We start from the raw sequence: 23,877 nt of genomic DNA, 5'->3' as shown, positions 1-23,877 counted from the left end.
GACAAAGAAATCTTTGCTCCCTTTGTTCCTGATTCGCCAATTAAAAGCTACTTTATCCCACGAGTAGGATTTCCGAACGCATCCCAAGTGGTGATGTAGCGCCACACAAAGCTCGCGCACATAACCTACAATCATAATAATAACAAAAGCGTCGCGTAAGGAACTCTTGTTATCAAATATTGCGAAGTCATATATATCTTTCCGTATAACAGCATGCGCTATTTCGCGTGTAGTTCGCGCGCTTCTGTAATGTCGAAAACTTGAGTCTCCATCAGGACGGGATTCGACAAGATGGGCGACATACGGGCTGGTCTCGAGGACTTGAAACTCGACGGTGCTCTGTTTGCCAACGTCAAATACTACGTCAGCGGTGAGGGCGATCCCAAGGTACGATAAGTTTCCCGCGTTTTTATCGGACGGATCGAACAACCGAAAAATTTACAATGATTATTCGATGTTCCCGACAATTATAATGATTTTTTTCATTTTTTTTTTTTAGTCTGAAATCGATAATATATTGACTGTTAATAGAGGTTATAATGTGAGGCGTATGTACATATAACTTGACACAACATGTCGTCTTTCTTTTCGCTAAACTAATTTCCTTTTTTTTGTAACAATTTCGTGTAATGTTTAAAATTAAGAAATATTGTATGAAAACACACAATATACATTTATATCCTAAATACATATGCTTTATATCAATAAAGTACAATGATTATTCATCAATCATAAACAATGCTATGAATTATTTACAGATTTTGAATCTACTGCAAGAAGGTGGGGCTGAAAGGTCCATTTATTTTAGCGACTTTGTTACACATTTGATAGCAGGCTACGAAGCATTAGAAAATGATATTTCTCAAGCAAAGGATATATATGAAATTCCAGCAGTCACACAAAACTGGATTTTATATTCTGTTAAATGCAACAAACTTCTGCCGTATCCTTTTATACAAGACTATTATTTTAAAATTAATATTACTTGCAATTGTAAATATAAAATTATCTTTTGTGTTAATTCTAATATCCATCTCTGTTAAATATTTTTGTATTCTATTTATAAACAGTATTAAGTAAACAATTCTTATTTTTGACAAATTTTTAAAATAAAAATGTATATTTTCTTAACAAATCAACTTATACATGCACACAGAGCAAAATATTTCTCACCAGAAGAGAATCAATTATTCTCAAATGTACGCATTTGCCTATCCCAAATAAGTCGAGCGGACAGCAAGTCGCTTTGGGCAATGATAACATTGCAAGGTGGCAAATGTCAGCTACACTTGGATAGATATTGCACTCATTTGATCACAGGCAAAGCAAATGGTATAAAATATGAAACTGCTACAAGACATCATATACCTATTGTAACACCTGATTGGGTAACAGAATGTTGTAAGAAAAGCACTCTTGTTAGCGAAGTGGAGTATCATCCCAGATTGCTAATGTCTCCAAACAGCTCGACAGCTATGATCACTGGATTTATGGATGAAGATACTGATAACAGCGTCGCGCAAGAGGAGCAGGATCGAACTAAGGCCATGTTAGAGCAACTCAAACAACGCATGCCGTGGAATCAGCCAAGTCCACCCGTGTCATTGAGTACTACGCATAGTCTTAGTGCAACCAACACAGCAACTGTTTCTTATTCGACGAATGCACAAAATACTGTAAATATGCAACCGCAACAGCTACCACGATCAGTTTCCTCATCTAGCTTGGGAACATCCGCAAACGTTCCATCAATTTCCGATCAGAATGTTAATATTAATCAAGCAAATTGGCTTCCACAGCCTTCTCAGCAAAGCAATGCTTCTCAACAAATAAAAGCTATACCATCACAAATGCAACAACAAGAATTATCTCAACAACAAATGAATATGCAACATCAATTGATGCAGCAGCAACCATTAACATCACAGCAGCCATTAACGCAACAGCTCACACAGCATCAACAACAGTTGCAACAGCAACCATATAACCAACAACAAATTCTAAATCAACAACTATCACCTCAGGTACAACAGCAACAGCAGCTAATAGGGCAACAACAATCATTGATACCGCAACAGCAGCAGCAGCAGCAAATAAATTCTCAGTTACCTCAACATCAATTAACTGCACAGCAGCTAGTAACATCACAACAAAAGCAATTGAATCAACACCAGATCATTCAACAACAACAGATAAATCAGCAGCAGCAGTTGCCAACACAACAGCCACATTTGATGCCGCAACAACAAGTGCAATTGGCAACACAACAGCAACAGCAGCAAATTGTAATGCAACAGCAGCAACAACAACTACCTTCTCAACCACAACAGATCGCGACTCAGCATCAATTGGCCCAACAACAAGCTCCAGCACAGCAACTCGCCGCCGAGCAAAGACAACTTATTTTATTACAGCAGCAGCAGCAACAGCAAAAAATACAACAAATTTCGCAGCAACTGCAACAATCCGCCCCGCAAAGCTCGCAATTTGTCATAAGGGACGGCCAATTACAACAACAGTCGCAGAATCAACAGTTAATTGGACCAAATCAGCAAGGATTTATCGTGAAACGAGACTCGCAATGGCAACAACAACAGTACCAGTTACAGTTGCAGAGACAACAGCAGATTGGGCCTCTGAGATCCGAAGCACAATGGAACCAACTTCCCAGACATTTAATTCAATTGGATAAGCAGACGCATCTGCAATTACAACAGATGGACACTCAACAGAGAGCCCAGTTTATTCAGAAGCTTCAGAAGCAGCGAAATCTTTTATTGCAGAGACAGATGCATAATCGTCAGCAAGGTCCGCACATTGCTGTTATTAGGAACCCTGGTAAACCAGTGCAATCGACCAATTTACAATGGATTCCACAAGTACAACCTCAAATGATGGGACCGCAACTCGCACCAACTCCTGGACAGAAACCCGTGCATTCCGGGGTACAACCACCAGCGTTAACCCCGATAAATCCCTCTTCCAATCAGGTCATTGTACCGACTGGACAGGCTGTTCAAGGACCGCAAGTATCACAGACGGGACAGACATTCCAACAGGGACAATTGACACCTCAGCAGTTGATGCAGTTACAGATGCAGAAGCAGCAGCAAATGGCTAGATTGCAGCAGCTGCAACATCTCCAACAGCAGCAGCAGCAAGGCGCGCAGCAGGAGGCGCCGTTAGCGTCTCTGTCAAATAATGCGCATATTCCACCAGATCAACAACTTGTCGTGAACGCCAAAACGAAAACCGCGCTAGCTAATATGCTTACCAACAGATTACAAGGCGGCGCTACCGAGGGTAGTGCAGCTGGTCAATTGAGATTGATGACTGCGCAGCATAGACCTCCACCTCCTCCTTCGCAGGACCCACAGCTCTTGGCCGCATATCAAAGAAGAACTTTGGGAAATATAACGAACGGTGCGCCGTCAGGAGCACCAATAAAGATGCAATATCCTCCAGTTATGCCGCAGCCCAAGACTCAATTTTATGGTCACAATCCAAACTTGAAACGTATGTATCTAACTTCTATATTATTATTATTATTATTATTATTATTATTATTATTATTATTATTATAACATTATCTAACAAAGAAGCAAATTTTTATATAATTTTATAAAAAGTAGTATAATGCTTTGAAATATTATTTTATTTATATTTAGTATTATATTGCTAATAATTATGGAAGAATATTTGTAATTTCAGTGCCGCCAGATCTATTTTTGCTAGGATGTATTTTTGTTATTGTTGAATATGATGTACAGCGTCCAAACGAAGTCTCAGTTTGGAAACAAGTTATCGAGAGACATGGTGGCGAGGTAGAGCTACAATATTGTACTCGTGCGACACATGTACTGGCTATCACGCAGAAACATCCTATTGTGGTGCAAGCGTTACGTGAAGGAAAACGTTGCATCAGTGCGCATTGGCTTTCTGACGTTGTCAATAAGCAACAATTGTTACCACCTTGGCATGCTTTACACTTTCCAACACCGTTCAGCTTAACTGAGCTTCCATGTGTTAAGCAAATCGTATCGTTTTCCGGATTTGAGGGAGAGGACCGAGCGAAAGTCAAACATATGTTAGAAGCTTTGGGAGCCAAATACACAAACTACTTTTCCAAACATAATACTCTTCTCGTTTGCAGAAGGTACTGGATTGTTATCACGTGTCATTTTTTGGGGCTGTTTTAGCTATATTTTAAATGTATTCTTTATATTGTGATTGTTCATGTTGTATTACAACATAAGTACATGTCAAAATGAATTTTAGACCAGATGGACAGAAATATAAAAAGGCACGCGAGTGGCCAACTAACATTGTAAATGCACAATGGTTGACAGATTTGCTTTGTGGACAAATGAATGCTTTGCATCAACTCGAGGGTTCAAAGTATCAACAATTTAATCTGAGTAATCCTTTCAAACTAGATTATTCACTTGTGCCTCATCTTATGGGTATAATATATTTTAGTTGCTAAATAGATTATCATTAAATAATTATACTTCAAATGATTTTATTGTTATATACAAAACTCTGTCAAATCATTTTCTACATAATTCTTTGTCTTTTGTAGCTGCTTGGAAAATGCCAATAAACATTACTCAAGAATCGTATGACAAGGTAAAACAGGTTGGTCAGGGTCCAAATTCGATCAGAAAATATAAAAAACCGCGATTGGATGGTCCATTGTTGAATAAGGACCCGCATCTTCTGGGTTTGGATGAACCGATCGTCGTTAGCAACCCTGATCCTCCGCCACCTGATAAACAACCCAGAATATTATTTTCTGGTATAAATCCCAGGAAACATGCCAAGGTATCATATAGATAGATTGTTTATTTGGAATACATAAGAAGACTTTTTTCTTTAAAATTATTTTTTGATATCTTGTTTGTGCTTCTCCAATACTTTGTATTTCTCCAATCTATATTTCTAATTCTGTTATCCATATATCACACATCTCTTATCTTTATACTTCCATCTGTTACACATGTAATCTATATGATTTTCAGAGAATTCGAGAATTGGGTGGTGCTTTGGCTGCTAGTTGGCGAGACGCCACTCATCTGATAATGTCGGCACCGTTACGAACGGTGAAATTATTGTGTTGTCTATCGCGATGTAAATTTATCATCAGTTTGCAGTGGTTGCTCGATTGTTCCGCGAAAAACACTTTCGTAGATGAAAGCGCATATATGCTCGGCGATGCAGAATTTGAAAAGAACTTCAATTGCAATATCGAAAAAGCTTTAGCGAGTCCCAATCGAGGAACAGTACTTAAGGTAATTAAATTAAATTCTTTGATCATAATATACAAAGAGAGTGATTCATAATCACGCGACTTTTAATACAATAGTATAGGTATATTTCATATTTAAACATGAAAACAAATAAAAATGTAACATTATTTTTAATTTATCTAATTAATTTATTATTACATTTTTAACTTGCTTCTACTATGCTCACATTCAAACAGGATAAGATATTTTTCGTCACACCAAGTGTGATACCATCTCCTTCAGCGATGGCGGAAATAATAGAAAGTGCAGGAGGTACAATGGAAAAGACGCGTAGAACAGTTGCGCAGATACAAGAAATGAATGCCGGGAAATTAAATTATATAATTATAACTCATGAAAATGACCTTCATCTGCTTTCTGATGTCTTACGTGCAAATATCAGTAAGTAATTTCAAATCAGCTTTTAATTAATATTTTATAATCTTACTCTCTTTGTATTAGAAAGAATTGAAAATTAAGTAATGCGAATATTAAGTGCAATAAAAATCATATAACTACGATACTTTAATAACTATGTTTTTCTATTTGAAAAATTTGCAGATGTGTATAGTGCAGAAATTGTATTGGGCGCAATTGCACGACAATACTTCCAATCTGACGCAAGTCAAGTTTAAGATTTGCAAGTTACACATTACCGTATTTTTATCCCTATTATGGGCCTACCAAGTTCTTAGTGAGTTATTTTCAAGACAAAAATCTTTGCTTACCTTCAGCAATGGGACAATAAAGAACGTAATTTTATGATACAAAAAGAAATTATTTTTATATATGTACACCTATCTATTTGATTGTGGTTTGTATTATATATATATATATATACATACATATGATAAATTTAACATGTAACACATGTCTCTTTGTTCAACAATTTATTTATCTCATTATTCGAAATTTTTGTGACATATTTTCTTTTTCATGGAACACATTTATTGCATTTTATATATGATAATCATAATAATTGATACGACATTAAAGTTTGTTAGCAGATCTTTTCTTATAATTCTAAAGCAGCAAAAAAAAAGATTTTTTCATTGTTAGGCTAAATACAAGAGTAGATAATGTATTTCTAAGTGAGATCAATTTCGAACAATTTTAGAAATTAAGAAAATTAATTTTGTAGTGATGCATGCTGCAAAAATTTTCGCTTAACTTAATCGGGAAAAGAGAATTGAGCTAACAGCAAGCTTAACGATAGTAATGTGTATCTTAAAGTATATGTAAAGGATTTATTAATTTTGATATCCATTAGTTCGACATAATACAATTGGCCTATTATGTATTTTCATCAATGTTTCCTTCGGTCCTTGTGTGGAATATTTAGGAATCATCAAATAACATCTATTCAAACAAGAATCGTAAGAAAATGTACTCATTCTCAATCTAACTGGAATAGTACAACAAGGCGCCAGCGCCGTAGCCCTCATAAGCCACATTGTCGACGAACTGCTTGGCCAAATGACGCAGACTATTATCAATACTATCGGCAAGTTTTGTCATTTGCAGTAACTGTGCTAGTAATCTACCTCTGGTGGGATGTGCGTTTACATCAACTTGCCCTATTTTTGCTTCCAAATCCTTTTGAGACAAAAAACTTTTCAAGCTTCTATACTCGTCCGTATATACGTCCAAATCAGGCAGAGCCTGAAGAAGATCTTCGATATCAACATTCTCGATCATCATCTTTTTGCCCATTCCAGTTGCTACTTGAGTAACATTAGTCGAGTAAGTTTCCAATCGATTGATGCACTCAGCTTGCTCTTGATTAATTCTGTTATCGTACATAGTCACTAACTCGGCAATATTTATCAATAGGGCAGTCTGATCAAGAAGTCCCGAAGCTAACAAAGCCTTCAGCGTCTTCAAAACGGCGTCCATTGGTCCGCCAATATCTTCTGAAGAAGCAAAAGCGAGAGCCTTTTGCCAGACTTCTGTCTTGATACTTCTATCCGAAGCCACTTCCGTGAGGAGTCTTCGTATCCTAGAGGAACTCTCTCTTCTGGCTATAGCAGTGAGAACTGGTGTAGCGATAATAGAATTTCTCAAGAGTTGCCAATGCTTTCGAGTGTTTCTCAGAATCAGCTCGCCGTAGACGCTGTCCACAATGTCCGATATTCTATCCTGATGAACTTGTCGACGCCTGAGTTGGCTGACGAAAGCTAACAGCAAGTCTCTCCAAGATGTGTATTCAAAGGGCGAAAGTCGCTCAACGGTGTTCCATACATCAGAGTTATTTTTCATCATGGATAAGAGCATGGTACCAGCTTTTGATCTGGATATCATCCTATCCCTCAATATCAGAAGTGTATAGTTTAAGGTATTATTCTGAAAAAAGCTGGTAAATTCCGCAGATTTCCGACATTCCGCGGGTTTCTTCAAAAACGGCAACAATGTATTTACACCAATCAGAGTCTCGTTCTGCAAAGATAGACTCGAGATAGCATTGGCGACCAATGTGTATGGATCGGATGATAAACTGAAGCCGGTCAATTCGCGCTCGCCATGCAATCGCAAATGTTCAACGAGATATGCGATCGATTCTCTCATCTCCACTGTCGTGTCGGGTATCTTCAGATTCGCCAACACATAAGCAATCAATTCGCGACGCGGAGGGATGATCTTGTCGTTAATCAACGATGCTGTCTCGCCGATTATTTTCGGCCAGGGTCCCATGAGAGTCTTGATCTGTTTGCGGTAGATCAAAGGCGAGGCCGCTTTCTTCAGCTCTGTCAGAGGGATCCTTTCCAACGGATCTGCCTTCAGTGGTCCAAAAGTCGGTCTGTAGATTTCGTCAGCGTCTAAAATCCCTCGCGACAAGGATCGCCTGATGAGGGATATGGCTGGCAGGACGTACTTGGGCAAATGATTTTCCATGGATTCGAGAATAACGTCTATCTGCTCCGCGATAGGCGCGTACATTACGGAAGGTAAGACATCGAGACATTCAATCAGCGAACCCCCGTTCTTCAAGTAATCCTCGATAGTCTTTACGGAGTGATATAGCTCATAACTTTGTCTCTATGAGAAATGAATGGGAGAATACATCTCGTATAATTTCTAATAAGTTATGCAATTATTTATTATCATGCGCAAGTTTTGATTTGATCAAATTTGTTCATATATGTTGAATTAATTTATTTCGAAAGCGCACGAGTTTGAATTACTTGAACTTATGCTCTCCTATTTCTCAGAAGGCAAGATTACTTACCGGCAATTCGTGAAGAACCTTTCCGAAATTGTGCTTTAATCGCGTCGCTGTTTTTAATTTTAACGTTAATTTTCTATCCAGGAACGAGGAATATTCCACGGCATCGTCGAACGACCTGGACGATTTTGCGAGGAGAAATCCAAATATATGGATCAATATGCCGCAATGGAGCCACATTTTCTGTATCGAGTTGATTCAATTATACTATCGAGTACGAATGTCCAATTCAAGGTATATAAAAAGTTTTACTTCAACATATGTGCGCGTGCACGATCGTAAATAACTTTTATTAAAGCATGCAAACGCGCGATAGTGTGAATTGAACTCTCGCGATCGAGAACCATATAAAATTCGTGATTACGGACGAGCTCTGAACCAAGATCCATTATAAATTAATCTCGCGATCGAACTCTATACAATTCTAATATTTTTTTCTTTTATCCATTTTTCTTGTCTAATCATGACTTATTCTCTAAGATCCTAAAGAAATAATCGGATATAAAAAAATATTCATAAAAATATAACTTTTATTAAAATATGTTTATATAAATGAAATCCTTAAGTATCTTTCTAAACTTTGTAAAATATATAGTATATAATCCTTTGTATATATTACATAGAAAAATTACGAACATATATTCATATTTATAATTTCATTCAGTTTATAAATTTCAATCTTATAGATTTAAATAATATTATATATATAAATTCTTAAACAATATTTTTGTATACATATTTAAACATTTTAGAGATGTAACTTATATGAAAGAGTATTATGCTCTTTATAAATTATATTTAATTTTACATGAATTGTTAGTGATATTTTTGTACTTTATAATAGATGTAAAAGATATTTATGAATCATTTGATATAGAGGTATACAGTATAAATATAATATATGGCAGAAAATGAAATAAGCATTTATAAATATACTATAACACGTATCATATGATATAGTCTAGTCTTAATGTATTTTTTATTAAAAAATCAATTATTGGATTATCACATTCATTATATATATGCGCGCGCGCGCGCGCACACACACACACACACACACACACACACACATATATATATATATTGTTCTAATATCACGATAAATGCATGTAATAAGAAAGATTAATGTAAAAGTATAAAACAAATATTTTAGATTGTCAAATTATACTAATCCTTACGTTATCTTTTTTCTAGCTTTATGTAAACTTACGTAGAAAAGCTTGTCGACTAGTACATTTTATATACACATCTGCAATAAGATTACGAGAGTATATTAAGTAGCGGAGATCTGTTGTTGAATCCAGAATAAGTATTTGGCCACATCGACAAAGACAACGTATTGCGTGAGATCGCAGGTCATCTCGTCGCGATCGTACAGCGAACGTGAAACGATGCCGCGCAGCTGATAACGGCCCGTAGTAGCATCGTGAAACATCAGTCCGCTTCCGCTGTCACCGTTACAAGGACCGCTGCCGTCTCGCAAACCGGCGCAAAAAGTGCGATTCGAGGTAAAGCTGACGAAACGCGAGTCGCTCCAAAGACATACCTCCTATAATTTGTGCAATAATTAGATTAGGAGTTTTTAATTTTATTACTACAAAATTTTATTCTGCAACGATAATTTATAAAATCTATCAATTCGATAATTTTAATTTTCTCAATATACATATATGTGTATAGATATTTAATTTCTCAAGAGTTTACAAAGATTTGCACACGTACGCCTTGGTCACGATTAGCGACTATGTTTTATTGCGTTTAAACCGATACCGTATACGTCACTTCAATTCAAAGCATATAATAATTCTGACAAATCCATCCGTTATGGATATACATATAACGAATCGCACTATTAAGCATCGACGCGCGCGAGCCGCAAGATATTCTGAAATTTTTTATTTAGTGACAATTTAATCTCACATCAAATCTTAACAATATGTCATCTTGGAAATGTTTCTTTTTTCTATTTAAGATAAATCGGATTGTAAGAATATGACATAAAGGTGATCAAAATCACCGAATGGAAGACATTCTTACCTGATTTACTATCGGCACCTTCGATAGTCGCGTTTTCAATCGGCAATATTCAAAAGAAGAACAATTCCATATGATGGCGAATGGATGATTAAAGTATTTTACTGCCATATTCCTGCCATATTCGAGCTGTATATTCACCTTGCACCTTGGTCATTCAGCAATCGAACCGGTGATAGCAGGTCACGTTCATGCGCCACTTCATTAATTAACGGACTTGAAATTCAGATGAAGATTGATGTGATTTCTGCGAATAAATATCCGTTTTCACTTTATTACTGTTGATATCGTACGGTTTTATTTATTTTCTCCGGTTTTTTTTTTTATTTTATTTTAAAACGTTGTATACTACATCTTCTACATACATTGATTGCTAATATATATTGCGAGCACTGTTATCTGCTTTACATTTGGAAGCGATATTAATTGTCCGAGTTTTTCAACAGATCGCGATGAGCAACTCTGGCGCATTAATTCTCGCAGTTTCAATCCGGCGATCTTTGCCGAACCTTTGTCGAGATACCAACTGACCAGTTCTCCACTGAAATGCCTTAACACACGCTTATAGTTTCCGCGCCGAAGATACATTCTGTAGTGGTTGCGGTAGTGGGGCATCTCGTATCGAGGCGACCATGAGTCGGGTCGTCATTCGGTTCTTTCTCGCAATACGGGAAACCCTAGGCCGATGAACGCAACGAGGAAAATAATAAATATATATAGCATTCTCTCCTCCTGGACAAAATTGCAATGGAAGCAGAAAGACTGAAGAATACGCGGACGTACGCCTGATGAATCATAGACTTATTGTTAGTTTGTAGCTGTAGCTATTATCAAAGCGAAGCCGAAGAGTTATTACTTCAATGAAATGTATCCTTTTAGTTACGTAAGCGCGTAAAATCGAAAAATCATTGCCGTGCAATTAAATCTCTTCTTTTTTTCTTTTTGTTTCGCTCTCTCATCTGTTCTCCTGTATATCTTTTTAATGATATTTCTTACGAATGTGCGTTTATTATTTCAAAAAAAATTGAGAGAATATTACTCTAAAATATCTTTCGAAAAAGAAAATGAAAGAAGAAAATGGATCAATACTATGTTTGAACGTTTCTCGTGCCAAATAGGAAACATTCTGGTATATTTACTGAACTGTCATCTATTATCCCTTAGATTCATTTGCAAAAAAAAAAAAAAAACCGACTTTCAAGTAGCTCGATGCGTGAACAAGAAGCGGTGAAGAGGAATCCGGATGTTGGTCAAATTCAGTGAGTCATGATGAGAAATGAATGATCAACATTATCGAAATATGTACATTATGCGATAAAAGTATATCGCGAAAAAATAATAAATGAAAATCAAAAAAATGAAATAATAAATACGAAATACGATTCATCGCCCGGATACTTGTCGTAAGAAAATTAAAATATATATTTCTATATGTACAATTTTAAATATGGATTATTTTGAATATATCATTATAGTACTTGATTATATTCTATTCACGTTTTGTGACGTCATTAATTGTATATTTCGTACCGCAATGTTGCAATATGATGTCATTTAATGACGTCAATTAATTAAACATTCCTACAAGTTTTTACGAAATGTACAATTTACGTGCACTTTAAAGATTTCATTCATTGCCTCTGATATTTTCAGGAATTCTATAAAACGTCAGTTTTCTCATAACTGAGAAATGTTATACTTGCTTAATTAAAGCCGGTTGGAAATAGCTTAATTGACAGATAAAAAAATCTATGTTTTATTTATATCGGCAAGCAAATTAGAGCCTTTCTTGACACGTAATGATTTAGTTTCAGCAAAAAAAATGTATCAAAAAGTTTATATCTAAATCACACTTTATATTTAATTTTCACAAAAAATATTAAAAGAAAACAAGGACAATTTTGTTGTATTCTTTTAATTTTTGGACGATAATAAATTAAATTATAATTTATATATACTGATAGAAATATCGGTCTTTCTTTGAAATATTTTATTATTTACTTCACACATACACACACACACACACACACATAACTCACCCAATTATATCTTCAAATGCCTCTTAACGTTAATGATTTTTAATTGATCTTTTTGACATTGATTCGCAATGCTATAATAAACTTCCACTGGTTTTAGATAGCAACTGTAAAATACAATATATATAAAAGAAACATTAAAAATATCTTCGGCTTTTGAAATATTTACTGGAAAATAATTTGATCTTTCTATTAATATTATTTTTTCGTACGCATATGCTGTATTTAAAATAAAATAAGCATATGTAATAAATAAATTCGTATATATTAAATTCTAAATTATATACTCACTTTTTATTCCTTTTAACGTGTATTTATAAGCAATTTTCACGTATGTTTTGCAACAGTTGGGACACGTCTTGGATAATTTGATTGATATTTCTTACGTTTGCTTTTACTTGCCTTTGCTGGTTCTGGAAAATATTATACGCAAGATACAATCATAAGTAATCACCAGAGATTTCTCACCTTTTTATCGCGTATATGTTCAATCATTTTAATTTCTCACTAAGATGTATATTTTTTTACAATATTATACGAGAGATACGAGAATAGAAATGATTTAATGATGCAATTGTCCTCAAACGACAGCTAATCAACGCGACACGAAATATACGTCGGAAATTAAACGATATTAATCGTATAGGAAATACCCAATATTTCAATTCCAATCATATATATACATTTAACTGTATAAGATTAAATTTTTTGACAATTTTTTCAATTTTTTTTTTTTTTTTTTTTTTTACAGAAATATCAAAAGAATCAGTAATTTTTTGAGTTACAAGTAACAAAAAATAAAGAGCTTTTTGTAAAATAAATAATAAAAATTAATTTTCTTTCTCTTTTTTTAGATAGTTTGAAAATGATTTTATCATCGAACGCTATCAATTTTATTCGAAAAAGCTTTAAACTCCAACTCTAATCTCTTAAAGGAAACATCTGTTTTTAATTCATGTAGCTAACAGTTCTGAAATGTTATTACATAAATTAGTAAATTCTATAGAACGCAAATACGATCAATATATTATTATGTCAATATATTAAAAACTTTTCGAATTATGAAAATGGAGCTGATTACATGATGATATTCCTGCGCAATCGTTAGATGCGCAACATATATGTCTTCAGCATCTCGAATCTCGACGACGCTGCGAAAGAGAACACATAAACATAACCTTTAACGTCTATCGTGATCTTGCAATTCAATAACAACAGAACGATTTTATACGTAGTTCCTGGGCGACAGTAATTGTCAATCTCAAGAAGAATGGAGGAGGAGATGGATATCGCGAACGAGGAGGATCACGCGAAAGCTTATAGAGAAGAAGCCGCGGACGAGATCGAGGAAGAGATGAGGGATGAAACGAAGGAAGAAGCCGACGATAAAATCGACAATAGCGGATCTGACGACGACGACGACGACGACGACGACGAGGCCATCGATGAGGCAGAAGTAAAATCCCTGCAAGCTTTCTTGACAGAAAATCCATACGATTACGCCACTCACGTAGCTCTAATCAACAAGTTGCACAAAATGGGCGAGCTAGATCGTCTGCGAACTGCCCGGGACAATATGAGCAACATGTATCCGTTGAGTCCAGAACTTTGGCTCTCCTGTATACGGGACGAGATCAAGCTGGCAGTCACACCGGAGCAGAAGGCCGAAGTAGTAAAACTATGCGAACGAGCTGTTAAAGATTACACTTGTAAGTCTTTACTTTATTGCATCGAGTTTCATAAATTCAAAATTGTTCTATTATATTTTTCTATGTATAAGTATCATAGGAGATTGTAATATTGCAATGTATATTTTTAGCTGTAGAAGTATGGCTGGAATACCTGCATTTTAGTATCGGAAATATGGGAACAGAGAATGATGCAGCTGAGAATGTTCGCGAGCTTTTTGAACGTGCGCTGACTGTTGTTGGATTACATACCATTAAAGGGGCAATAATATGGGAAGCGTTTCGAGAATTCGAAACTGTTTTACTCACGCTGGTAAGTAAATGTAGTAGTTTATATGTACAGAGACTTAATAAATTCTCTATTAAACACTATCTTTCTTCATTTCTTTTTTAAATAATTATTCTTAAATTTATATTTATTTTAGATTGATACTGCAAATGTGGCAGAAAAGAAGCAACAGTTGGGACGTATTGGCAATTTATTCCAACGTCAATTAGCATGTCCTCTTTTAGATATGGAAAAAACTTATGAGGAATATCAATCCTGGCGCACAGAAGATGGTACAGAAGCTGTTATTGATGACAAGATTGTGTTAAGAGGATATGAGCAGGCTTCTACAAAATTGAACTTGCTTATTCCTTATGAAGAAAAGCTCAACTCTGCACAAGGGGAAAGCGAACTGCTTGATGCTTACAAGGGATACTTACTTTATGAAAAACAACAGCATGATCCAGGACGTATTACAGTTCTGTATGAAAGGGTAATAACCGATCTGAGCTTAAAGGAATCGATCTGGTTGGATTATCTTATCTATCTTGAAGATACAATAAAGATTGAATCTATATTAGACCAAGTTTATCAGAGAGCATCAAGGAACATTCCGTGGTGCTCAAAAGTTTGGCAAAAATGGGTAAGAGCTTACGAAAGATGGGAAAGACCTATATTGGAAGTGCAAAAATTATTAGAAAATGCCTTATCAAATGGCTTCTCGATGGCAGAAGATTATCGAAATCTGTGGATTATATATCTCGAATATTTGCGGCGCAGAATCGAACGATGTTCCGATGAAGAGAAAGAGAAACATCTAGATGTTGTTCGTAATACGTTCAACAGAGCATGTGAACACCTGGCAAAGTATTTTGGCTTGGATGGAGATCCCAATTGCATTATCTTGCAATATTGGGCAAGAACTGAAGCGATACATGCAAATAACATGGAAAAAGCTAGGATGTTATGGGCCGACATTCTTTCACAAGGGCATTCTGCGACGGTTTCTTATTGGTTGGAATATATATCGCTAGAGAAGTAATTATGCTCATTTGTAAAAAATGCTAATTTTTCTATTTGTAATTCTTACAATTTTTTGATTGATTTGCAGATGCTACGGAGATACAAAACATTTAAGGAAGCTATATCAGAAAGCTTTGGCTTCCGTAAAAGACTGGCCGGAAAGTATAATAAATGCATGGATAGATTTTGAACGTGATGAAGGAACTTTAGAGCAAATGGAATTCTGTGAGGCAAAAACAAAGGAGAAGTTTGATAAAGTTAAGGAACAAAGGCAGAAAGCGCAACAAGTTCTTTTTCAAGATGAATCGTCTATGCAAAACAAAAAAACGAGCAAGAGAAAGGCGAATAATATCGGCAAGTGGCAAACTGTAGGAGCTTCTCCATCGAAAATTGTAAAAAATAATGCGCGAACGAAACCCAAATTACGAGAAAGCCGCTTGAATTTTGATGATAAAGGCACAAACGACAAAAATCGGGAGGAATCGAAATCAAAAATCGCACCACCACCTGGTTATGAGACGACGAAGAATAATGATGTGAATGACAAAAATAGCCAGCATGAAGTTAACAATAATATTACAGTTTTTGTCAGCAATTTAGATTATACAGCAACTGAAGATGAAGTAAGAGACATTCTGCAATCAGTTGGACCGATAATGTTAGTCAGGATGGTTAAAGATTACAAAGGCCGTAGCAAAGGATATTGCTATGTACAATTGAGCAGCGCAGTATGTATTACTTTATTGATTGACGAAAGAAAACTATGAATGAAAACGTAACTTCACACAGATGCAAAAAAAGTAAGAACTATAATGGTTGGAAAAGTATACTTTATATATAAGCATAAATTATTATTATAATATCTCTAGTTCCGTTTTCATGTCTCATTTATAAATTTTAAAGCATTTAGCTAATGAAATTGTTTTACATTGTTTTAATATTCACTATTGTACAGGAAGTTGTGAAAGAAGCTTTGAAATTAGATAGGACGCCTTTAAAAGGACGTCCTATGTTTATCTCAAGATGCGATCCTAATAAGGATACCAGGGACTCTGGATTCAAATTTAATTCTACACTCGAAAAGAAAAAACTCTTTGTTAGAGGTATATAAAAATTTTATGCAAATTGCATAATATATAATTACAGTTGCAAAATTGTTTTCTTCATATAATCACAATCTGTTATCTTATTTATTAATGCAAAACTGTTTAATTAAATCTTCCAAATAATATTTTCTTCAATATTGTGTTTTGTAGGAATTCCGCTTACAATGACAAAAGAAGAACTCGAAGAAATATTCAAAGTTCACGGAGATTTGAAAGAGGTTCGTCTGGCTACTTACCGTAATGGACATTCGAAGGGTTATGCTTATGTCGAGTATCAAGATGAAGCAACTGCTGCGAGAGCTCTTTTGGCTACTGACGGTACAAATATTCAGGGCAAAGTGATCAGCGTCGCGATAAGTCGACCACCCGATCACAAAAAAAATCGAACAGAGGAAAATGAGAGACAGATCAAGTCACTGGGTGCAACAACGACAAGTCGTACGACATTCGGTCTGCCCAAAACCTTGCTATCCATGGTACCGCGTAATGTTAAAATAAATAACAGTAAGGATAGTGTGGCTCCAAATAGAAATGGAGCCGCACAATCGATGGACAATCAGGATTTCAAGAATATGTTTCTCAATAAAAAATAATTTGATATTATATAATCATGTCGCAATCTACCAACATCGCGACCATGTATTAATACAACATCAACAACAACATTTCATTTGTTAGTATATTACAGTATATGCTATTATAGTGAATCTGTCTTACGATAAATTAAAGATTAATCTGATAAAAGTGCAAGTACATATGAGGTGGATATGTATTGAAAAGTTAAATGTGTGATAACTATAAGAAATTCTGTATATTAAACAGTTGTATAAATTGTACTTAATTGTACATTTTATATACTACTTCAAAATTTTCTTCTGTGCAAAGCTAAGCTAGCATTAATTTAAACTTGGTACGTATTAATTTTTCCATACAGGGTGATGTTTCAGGAAGGAAAATATATATCACAACAGAGAGAGATATATACGATTATATATAAAATAAATACTTTTAATATAAAATATTTATATATACAAAATAAGTGCGCCTATAAAAATGTTAATACATCTTTTGAGAACATACGTTTGAGAAATGTATCTTGCTAACATTTCTTTAAGGATTTCAATCTGTGATGACTACAGAAGTAGGAGAAAATTTCAAGCATCGCAAGAATATGGTACAGTGATCTATTCGAAACGTAACTATCCTTTTTTCCAAAATGTGTGATATCGACAATCGAGTACAGAGTTCTACAATTGCAGCTGCGTGTTCGATATGTGATGATGTCTTTTATGTCTCGGCGGGGCGACCGGCGGTGGACTCTCCTGCGCCAGAGATCTCCTCGCCATGAGCCACTTTTTGGCTCTGCCGGCATGATAGTAGTACGTATAAAGCAATGCCATAGCGGCCAGCACCACCAACAGGCACGTACCGGCGATGACAACGCTGAAGAGCCAGTATGGCCCGATGGATTTTGGTAACGGTGAACTTGTCGACGATTCGTCGTAGGTAGAAGTGAACGTCGGCTGCTTCGGTAGAATCGGCGGTAATGCCGCCTCGTTGTCGCCGATCAAAATATCAGCGCAGGCTCGAAACTCCTCCTGAGGCCCACATCCGACCGCTCCTATAAACATCATCGTGTGATTTCACAGCGTAAAATTGTGTGTGACATGAGACGAAGCAAGAATGCTTTCTATCTGATCATATATAAATATTATAAATAATGTTTGTTAATACCACTTTCTTTTCAAATATGTAATTAGTTTGAATCTTGATGAAAAAAATATCACGAATTACATTAGCATACCAATTTATATGTATATATAGAACAAATTAGACTTTGCTTATAGTAAGATAATGTTATGCAATGAAAATTATAATTCTTGAATCATTCTTATTACACAGGATAAAGTAACAATACTTTCTACTGCGTCGATAGAATCTTGATGACATATCAAAGCAATGGTATCAATAATGATTAAATTATTGCAACATGATTGATACTTTCTAGCACTTGTTATATTTAACATATGACAGTAAATATATATTAGACGTCATTTTTTATATAATAATTTATTGATCTACTTTAAATTAATCTCGTTCGTTTTAAGTTCATCAAACGGTTTATTTTTCCAGCTTATTGCATGTTTAACCGAGATATTAACTTCCAAAGTTTTATACGTATATATATGTGTATATATGTGTATATATGCATTCTATGGTCGAAACATCAAGGAATAGAATGTACCTGTGCCGTTGCCGCAATCGCCCCAATTATTGCCGGCGATGTATCGCCATTGGAAGACACATTGGGTGCAAGTCAGACCTTCCGGTAGCTTGTAGTAGCCCTCAAAGACCCGGTTACCGGGACCAGGATAGTAACGAGTGGATCCGTTTTTGGCGGATAGCAGATGACGATCTAGACAGTCCTGGGTGACCTCTTGATCGCGATAGGTCATGGCGCAAGTGCGGAACTCGAAGTAGCCGTGATGGTTCGCCGTCAGCTCCACGCGGACCGGTATGATGGATCCGGTCCGGTAACGCCGGACAATCACGCCGTTTCCGTACTTGCCACCCGTTTCATGAGCACGTGGCTGAAAAATATAATAAGATAAAATAGAATAAAATCCTCTTTACTTTATGTATGTATTTTTTTCTTATTTATTATATATATTTGTTATATATTTATCGGAATAATTCTCTCGGAACACATTGTCAAACAGGAAAGAAAATTACGTGAGTATTAATAAAAGAGAGAAAGAGGAAGAAGATGGATTTCACTTCTGTTTTGGGCTACTTTCGTCCGTACGATATCAGATATACGTATCAAGGCCAAGCGTCCCGCATTAAAAAACTCGCAATGATGGTGGAACGCGAGACCGGATCACGAGTCTCCAGAGAAGCGCGATTAATTAACGGTCTTCTTTTTTTTAATCTCCATTCGTGCATGGATTCTGTAACCCAGTTTAAATCTATAATTCGTAATTAAGGTGAGAGCAAAGTTCTGCCTCTATAATCTTATATGTCTGTAATTTTATTATCTTATATGCCGTATACATGTAGAAGATTCACAGAATTATTTATATCGATGTTTAGTAAAATCATCTTAAACGATAACTAATTTTTAAGATTCAGAACAGGATTTTATATTCTTATATCGAATGGAGCCTACGATTTATAATTTAGAAATGCAAATTAAATAATTAACATTATAAGATTGATTGAAATATTTTCTATATTTTTTTTAATGCGTGATTTCGTACTCGAGTGCTTGCATTTGATTTGTTAAAGCGAATCAACGGATAGTTGTGAAATCGCTCTATTATTATTATGTAGTGAAGAAAGTAATTATATCTTCCTCTCTCTCTCGTCACGAATCATTACGCGCAACTTTATGCAAAGTAACAATATGCGCTTCGTGACTTTTAAGTTGCATTTCATTCACTTTCATAGAGATATGAAGGAAGAAACGAACAAGTATCCAAGTGTCCAACAGTAGCCGAAAATATTATTATCATAATCTTCGTAGTACGAATTTTTTACGAACAGTGAAAATTTTGCTTGTTGACGATTGTACCAATTAGGCACTAATAGTTAAAACTAGTGTGATTAATTCATGTTGATTATATCATATGATCGACATTTATCATAATAATCGCTTGCTTAGCCACAAGCAGCTTTTTTATTGTGTAAATAATTTTTAACGCACTTGATCGCATTAATATTTAGAACAAATGAGAGAAATAATTTGGAATCGATGAGCAGATAGTGTATTCGTACCATACAATTTTCGGAAACATGTCGACATTAGCGATATTGTATGATATTCTACGGCCAACGGAGCGAGGAATCATGCGTATAATGGTATGTGGTTAGTGTTGCAACAAGCATGCTACGAAATAATGTTACTTTTGCGAGATTTTTTTATGTCACCCGATATATAATTTGTAAATTAAAATTCTCAAATTTTCGTTATCATTCGCAAGATCGATGAAAGACATACAATTGGTTTTTAATTTTTGATTTTTAAAATACTATAATAAAACAATATAATAAACTGATATATCTTTAACATTATATATAATATATATGTAAATTATACGAACTGTTTCAATCTTTCTTAAAACAAAAAGAAATAAAGTTTAATCGAAGTTTTAATTCTCTTGTTTTAAATATGTGCTGCTTTGCATTTTGCGATTTTGACTGATATTTAGCGGTTTTTTTTTCAGATGGACTCACTGTTGAAGAATCCCAGGGATCTCCGCAGATGCCGCATTTCCCTTTGTTTCGCTGCCACTGCCTGGTGAAGCCGCCGCAGTAACATTCGTGATCGTTATAATCGTGAGGCGTGTCGAAGCCGTATCTCCACATAGAGGCCCTCGAGGGTGGCTCAATTAGTCTTCCGTGGGCGGAAACTTTTCCAACGACTAGCAAGTTCACTATTAATAACATCAGATTAAGTACAAAGAAACGCATGTCTGGTCGCAAGACAAACCGGCCTCTGTAAAAAAATTCAAATTCAGATAAGAATCTCTTTAGGTCAATTGAACAATGCAATCACTGGAAAGCGAGAATCTATACGCATGCCAGAGAATATGCATTCAAATGTGAAATTTTTTCTTGTGGATATACAATATAAATCAATTTTCTTCTGAAGATTTTCTGCTGTAGATCATTAGTTTTCTACGCCAGCTACAATAATTCACACTGCGCTAACACTTAGAGAAGAAGACTATGTTTCATCTGAAAGGAAATAAAATATCTTTTCTCCTTTCATGACCTCCTTATTATGTAGACTTCATATTAATTTCATTTTTATTTTCACAGTTAAGAATAGCCATATTTTTTATAGATTTTTGTCATTTCTACTATTATATATTTTATCATGTGTTATTTCCCACTAAAAAATATAATTGAGATTTATTATTTTGCACAAAAATGGCAACTAAGACGATGTATTCACGGGTCAACAATCATAGAAGAGAGACCGCGCACAGGTTTAATGACCTTTCTCACTGTACGGAACCACAAGCACTTTGCTTGAAAAATAACGGAGAAACGCACGTAAATTATACAAATCGACGACGATTAGCACGAAGTACGACAAAGAAATTGCATTAGAAATCGTTGTAAGGACACACGCGCATATTAATCAAGGTCAAATGAGAGTCTCATTCAGAGCATACTGCATTATATGCTAGACTGTTGTAAGAGGGTTAATTTCGATGTTTCATCGATCGCGGTCTCACCGCCAAAGCACTAAAATTGCCGTTAAAATACCAGCACGAGACACAATAACGAAAGAGCTCACTGAACCGGTTATTACACTGATACACTACGCGTGAGATATCCCAGATATCGCGGAATAAATATTTGCTTCAAGAGATAAGAGCCTGGAAATATAAAATTGAAGATTGAGAAAAATTAGGATGATTCTTATCCCGTAAGAATTTTCGTTTCAGATTTAAACATTGCGTTTAATTATTTATATGTTAATTCGACTCTACACATATAAGCTATTCTGACTTTCCTGTGAAATATTGTGATTACATCAAGATAAGATTGAATGACATTGTACTTTCTCATAAAGTTTCATATATGTTCTGGGAATCTTTAGAGCCACATATTATACAAATTTTTCTTGATTCCATATAAAGATACTAGATATTTAATATATCACACATTTTAATAATCCGTATAACACGTTGCTTTCCTTCACAAACTAATATGCAGAATATCTTGGAATGAAAATTAGAATGACAGATTCTTTGACATTGATTTACTTTTTGAACAAAAGTACCAACAGTTAAGTAATTAATAATATGCAATAAAATAATATAAATAATAAACAAAAAGCTCTTCAAAATATGAAGCAATTATAAAGCATAAAAGATTAACTTCACATTTGAAATTCAATAATATTGTATATATTACAATTTATTTTTTGGAAAACTCGACACGAATTTAATCTTTTCTGACTAGTCATTAAACAAATTGACTTTCCCGAATGTCCGATAATACGAACGAATGTTATACCAATTACAATTTTGCAAATGAAAAATAACGAATTTGATTCTCTCTTTGCAGATTCTTTATTTGGTACTTACCTCTTGGTATGAAAGAAGTGAAGGCCCCGCTTTCCCGCATTGGCCACGACGGACAGACCCGTTGTGGCGAACAGGGCCCCGAACCGGTCGGTCGACGACTGAATTCGACACCTTGCTGGGGGACCAACCGACCAAGCAAGCGAATGGTGTGGGAGTAGGTTATTAGAACAAGGCTCCTCGGCATTCACGACACGAGGATGGTACGGATAGTTGTAGGCAATTTAATTTTTTGAAAACCAAAGCATGCGCGTAAGATCATAATTCGAATTTGGTTCGCTGTGGATGCAAAACTTCAATACGCATGTTTTTATATTAGACGCTTATATCAAAAATTTATTCTTCTAGCAAAAAAGAATCAGCAGTAATGATATATTCTTGAACAAATCTAAAGAATACAAATACGGAGAAAAAATTTTTGAATTATTTAAATATTAAAAATGAGTGACTCTTAACGAAATTTAAAAAAAGTATGAAAAATAATGCTTTTATTAATAAATAATTTTAGCCAGAATTTTATGAGATCAAATATCTCACGCGTCCAAGCAATCGTCGTAAAGACAAAGAGATTTTTTTTATTTCTCGACGAAAGACGGATGCCTTTCACAAACTTTTCTTTCTGTCCTTGTCAATATACCGAAAGCGTTCATGCACGCAATACGCCCGTATACATGCCATATTTCGAGCAATTGCACTTTCGCGCTGGAAGATTAAACAGAAAGTATTTTCCAAGCTTGCGATAAACGCAAGTTTATCAATAGGAACACATTCGCGCTACGACCACTCTCACTCCATCCGCAGGATTCCCTCTTTCAGATCTTTTCCGGCCGACGACTACAGTTCACTAGACACGCTCCTTGAACGTTTGCTTCCGGCTTTTGTAATCGGCACGGCCGACGTACAATTGAGGTATTTGAAAGTTTCATCACGATGAATATGTAAGAAGGCCCATTTAATATGTTATTGATTAGAATAAAAATTTTTGATAAGAAGAATAATATACAACACGTTAGAGGTAACGATTTCCAATATTTTCTCTTTATATGCGTGTGTGTGTTATCTTTTAAATTGTAAATTACATAAGATATTATTTCTAATAATAATTCTTCC

At 35.2% G+C, this 23,877-nt stretch overlaps 5 protein-coding genes and 1 long non-coding RNA gene across 15 annotated transcripts; 3 read left to right on the top strand and 3 right to left on the bottom strand.

The window, feature by feature from the left end:
- The first annotated feature begins 131 nt into the window (after positions 1 to 131).
- Ptip (PAX transcription activation domain interacting protein) lies at positions 132 to 6,077 on the top strand. Its single transcript, XM_070298400.1, has 9 exons — positions 132 to 387; positions 759 to 943; positions 1,157 to 3,516; positions 3,712 to 4,156; positions 4,279 to 4,463; positions 4,583 to 4,824; positions 5,022 to 5,291; positions 5,486 to 5,690; positions 5,850 to 6,077. Exons 1-9 carry the CDS (start codon positions 292 to 294, stop codon positions 5,921 to 5,923), a joined length of 4,062 nt encoding a protein of 1,353 aa, XP_070154501.1. The 5' UTR covers positions 132 to 291; the 3' UTR covers positions 5,924 to 6,077.
- A 312-nt stretch (positions 6,078 to 6,389) lies between these two features.
- Positions 6,390 to 12,322, top strand: LOC138934540 (uncharacterized). Of its 4 annotated transcripts, none has more exons than XR_011447148.1 (5): positions 6,390 to 7,031; positions 7,122 to 8,233; positions 8,596 to 8,745; positions 9,706 to 11,948; positions 12,199 to 12,322. It is a non-coding gene; the product is annotated as an uncharacterized lncRNA (long non-coding RNA). The 4 variants fall into 4 exon arrangements; XR_011447149.1 differs by having other exon boundaries at positions 7,122 to 8,745; positions 9,706 to 10,019; positions 10,484 to 11,948; XR_011447147.1 differs by having other exon boundaries at positions 7,122 to 8,745; positions 9,706 to 11,412; positions 11,710 to 11,948.
- On the bottom strand, positions 6,548 to 8,698 carry LOC138934537 (uncharacterized). Its single transcript, XM_070298401.1, has 2 exons — positions 8,515 to 8,698; positions 6,548 to 8,324 (listed from the first exon to the last, which is right to left on the bottom strand). Exons 1-2 carry the CDS (start codon positions 8,689 to 8,691, stop codon positions 6,690 to 6,692), a joined length of 1,812 nt encoding a protein of 603 aa, XP_070154502.1. The 5' UTR covers positions 8,692 to 8,698; the 3' UTR covers positions 6,548 to 6,689.
- Positions 9,418 to 11,388, bottom strand: LOC138934538 (serine protease gd). Of its 2 annotated transcripts, none has more exons than XR_011447145.1 (3): positions 10,911 to 11,388; positions 10,687 to 10,792; positions 9,418 to 10,060 (listed from the first exon to the last, which is right to left on the bottom strand). XR_011447145.1 is itself a non-coding variant. In XM_070298402.1 (3 exons), exons 2-3 carry the CDS (start codon positions 10,654 to 10,656, stop codon positions 9,785 to 9,787), a joined length of 384 nt encoding a protein of 127 aa, XP_070154503.1. In that variant the 5' UTR covers positions 10,657 to 10,792; positions 10,911 to 11,388; the 3' UTR covers positions 9,418 to 9,784. The 2 variants fall into 2 exon arrangements, 1 of the variants encoding a protein (XP_070154503.1); XM_070298402.1 differs by having other exon boundaries at positions 10,549 to 10,792.
- A 1,385-nt stretch (positions 12,323 to 13,707) lies between the features above and the next one.
- On the top strand, positions 13,708 to 19,653 carry LOC138934439 (squamous cell carcinoma antigen recognized by T-cells 3). 4 transcript variants are annotated; one of them, XM_070298157.1, is made up of 10 exons: positions 13,708 to 14,290; positions 14,401 to 14,582; positions 14,695 to 15,575; positions 15,649 to 16,288; positions 16,516 to 16,663; positions 16,817 to 17,339; positions 17,782 to 17,840; positions 17,926 to 18,628; positions 18,899 to 19,305; positions 19,387 to 19,653. In XM_070298157.1, the coding sequence occupies exons 1-6, from the start codon at positions 13,852 to 13,854 to the stop codon at positions 17,257 to 17,259; spliced, it is 2,733 nt and encodes a 910-aa protein (XP_070154258.1). In that variant the 5' UTR covers positions 13,708 to 13,851; the 3' UTR covers positions 17,260 to 17,339; positions 17,782 to 17,840; positions 17,926 to 18,628; positions 18,899 to 19,305; positions 19,387 to 19,653. The 4 variants fall into 4 exon arrangements, with proteins under 4 accessions (XP_070154258.1, XP_070154255.1, XP_070154257.1 ...); XM_070298154.1 differs by having other exon boundaries at positions 17,782 to 17,861; XM_070298156.1 differs by having other exon boundaries at positions 17,601 to 17,840.
- Positions 17,818 to 23,076, bottom strand: LOC138934440 (uncharacterized). 3 transcript variants are annotated; one of them, XM_070298158.1, is made up of 4 exons: positions 22,771 to 23,076; positions 20,903 to 21,164; positions 18,912 to 19,257; positions 17,818 to 18,287 (listed from the first exon to the last, which is right to left on the bottom strand). In XM_070298158.1, exons 2-4 carry the CDS (start codon positions 21,137 to 21,139, stop codon positions 17,914 to 17,916), a joined length of 957 nt encoding a protein of 318 aa, XP_070154259.1. In that variant the 5' UTR covers positions 21,140 to 21,164; positions 22,771 to 23,076; the 3' UTR covers positions 17,818 to 17,913. The 3 variants fall into 3 exon arrangements, with proteins under 3 accessions (XP_070154259.1, XP_070154260.1, XP_070154261.1); XM_070298159.1 differs by lacking the exon at positions 22,771 to 23,076 and adding an exon at positions 21,671 to 21,968; XM_070298160.1 differs by lacking the exon at positions 22,771 to 23,076 and adding an exon at positions 21,444 to 21,457.
- Between the last annotated feature and the right edge of the window lie 801 nt (positions 23,077 to 23,877).

Source organism: Polyergus mexicanus, unplaced genomic scaffold, assembly GCF_030449975.1.
Source record: "Polyergus mexicanus isolate NDT 795.1 unplaced genomic scaffold, iyPolMexi1.0 SCAF_7, whole genome shotgun sequence".
In the NCBI taxonomy this organism is placed as follows: Eukaryota; Metazoa; Arthropoda; class Insecta; order Hymenoptera; family Formicidae; genus Polyergus; species Polyergus mexicanus.
This window is presented reverse-complemented; position numbering and strand designations above follow the sequence as displayed.

Excerpts from the sequence above, each read along its gene's own strand:
- LOC138934538 (XM_070298402.1), bottom strand. The coding sequence starts at position 10,656 with ATGGCAGTAAAATACTTTAATCATCCATTCGCCATCATATGGAATTGT. Across the intron at positions 10,061-10,548 it reads AGGTGCCGATAGTAAATCAG|GAGGTATGTCTTTGGAGCGA; the intron begins GTAAGAATGTCT and ends CACAAATTATAG.
- LOC138934440 (XM_070298158.1), bottom strand. The coding sequence starts at position 21,139 with ATGCGTTTCTTTGTACTTAATCTGATGTTATTAATAGTGAACTTGCTA. Across the intron at positions 19,258-20,902 it reads ATCCCTGGGATTCTTCAACA|CCACGTGCTCATGAAACGGG; the intron begins GTGAGTCCATCT and ends TATATTTTTCAG. Across the intron at positions 18,288-18,911 it reads CGATTGCGGCAACGGCACAG|GAGCGGTCGGATGTGGGCCT; the intron begins GTACATTCTATT and ends TGATGTTTATAG.
- LOC138934537 (XM_070298401.1), bottom strand. The coding sequence starts at position 8,691 with ATGTGGCTCCATTGCGGCATATTGATCCATATATTTGGATTTCTCCTC. Across the intron at positions 8,325-8,514 it reads AGGTTCTTCACGAATTGCCG|AGACAAAGTTATGAGCTATA; the intron begins GTAAGTAATCTT and ends CATTTCTCATAG.
- LOC138934439 (XM_070298157.1), top strand. The coding sequence starts at position 13,852 with ATGGAGGAGGAGATGGATATCGCGAACGAGGAGGATCACGCGAAAGCT. Across the intron at positions 14,583-14,694 it reads AAACTGTTTTACTCACGCTG|ATTGATACTGCAAATGTGGC; the intron begins GTAAGTAAATGT and ends TATTTATTTTAG. Across the intron at positions 16,289-16,515 it reads ATGTACAATTGAGCAGCGCA|GAAGTTGTGAAAGAAGCTTT; the intron begins GTATGTATTACT and ends ACTATTGTACAG.
- Ptip (XM_070298400.1), top strand. The coding sequence starts at position 292 with ATGGGCGACATACGGGCTGGTCTCGAGGACTTGAAACTCGACGGTGCT. Across the intron at positions 388-758 it reads GCGGTGAGGGCGATCCCAAG|ATTTTGAATCTACTGCAAGA; the intron begins GTACGATAAGTT and ends AATTATTTACAG. Across the intron at positions 4,157-4,278 it reads ACTCTTCTCGTTTGCAGAAG|ACCAGATGGACAGAAATATA; the intron begins GTACTGGATTGT and ends AATGAATTTTAG.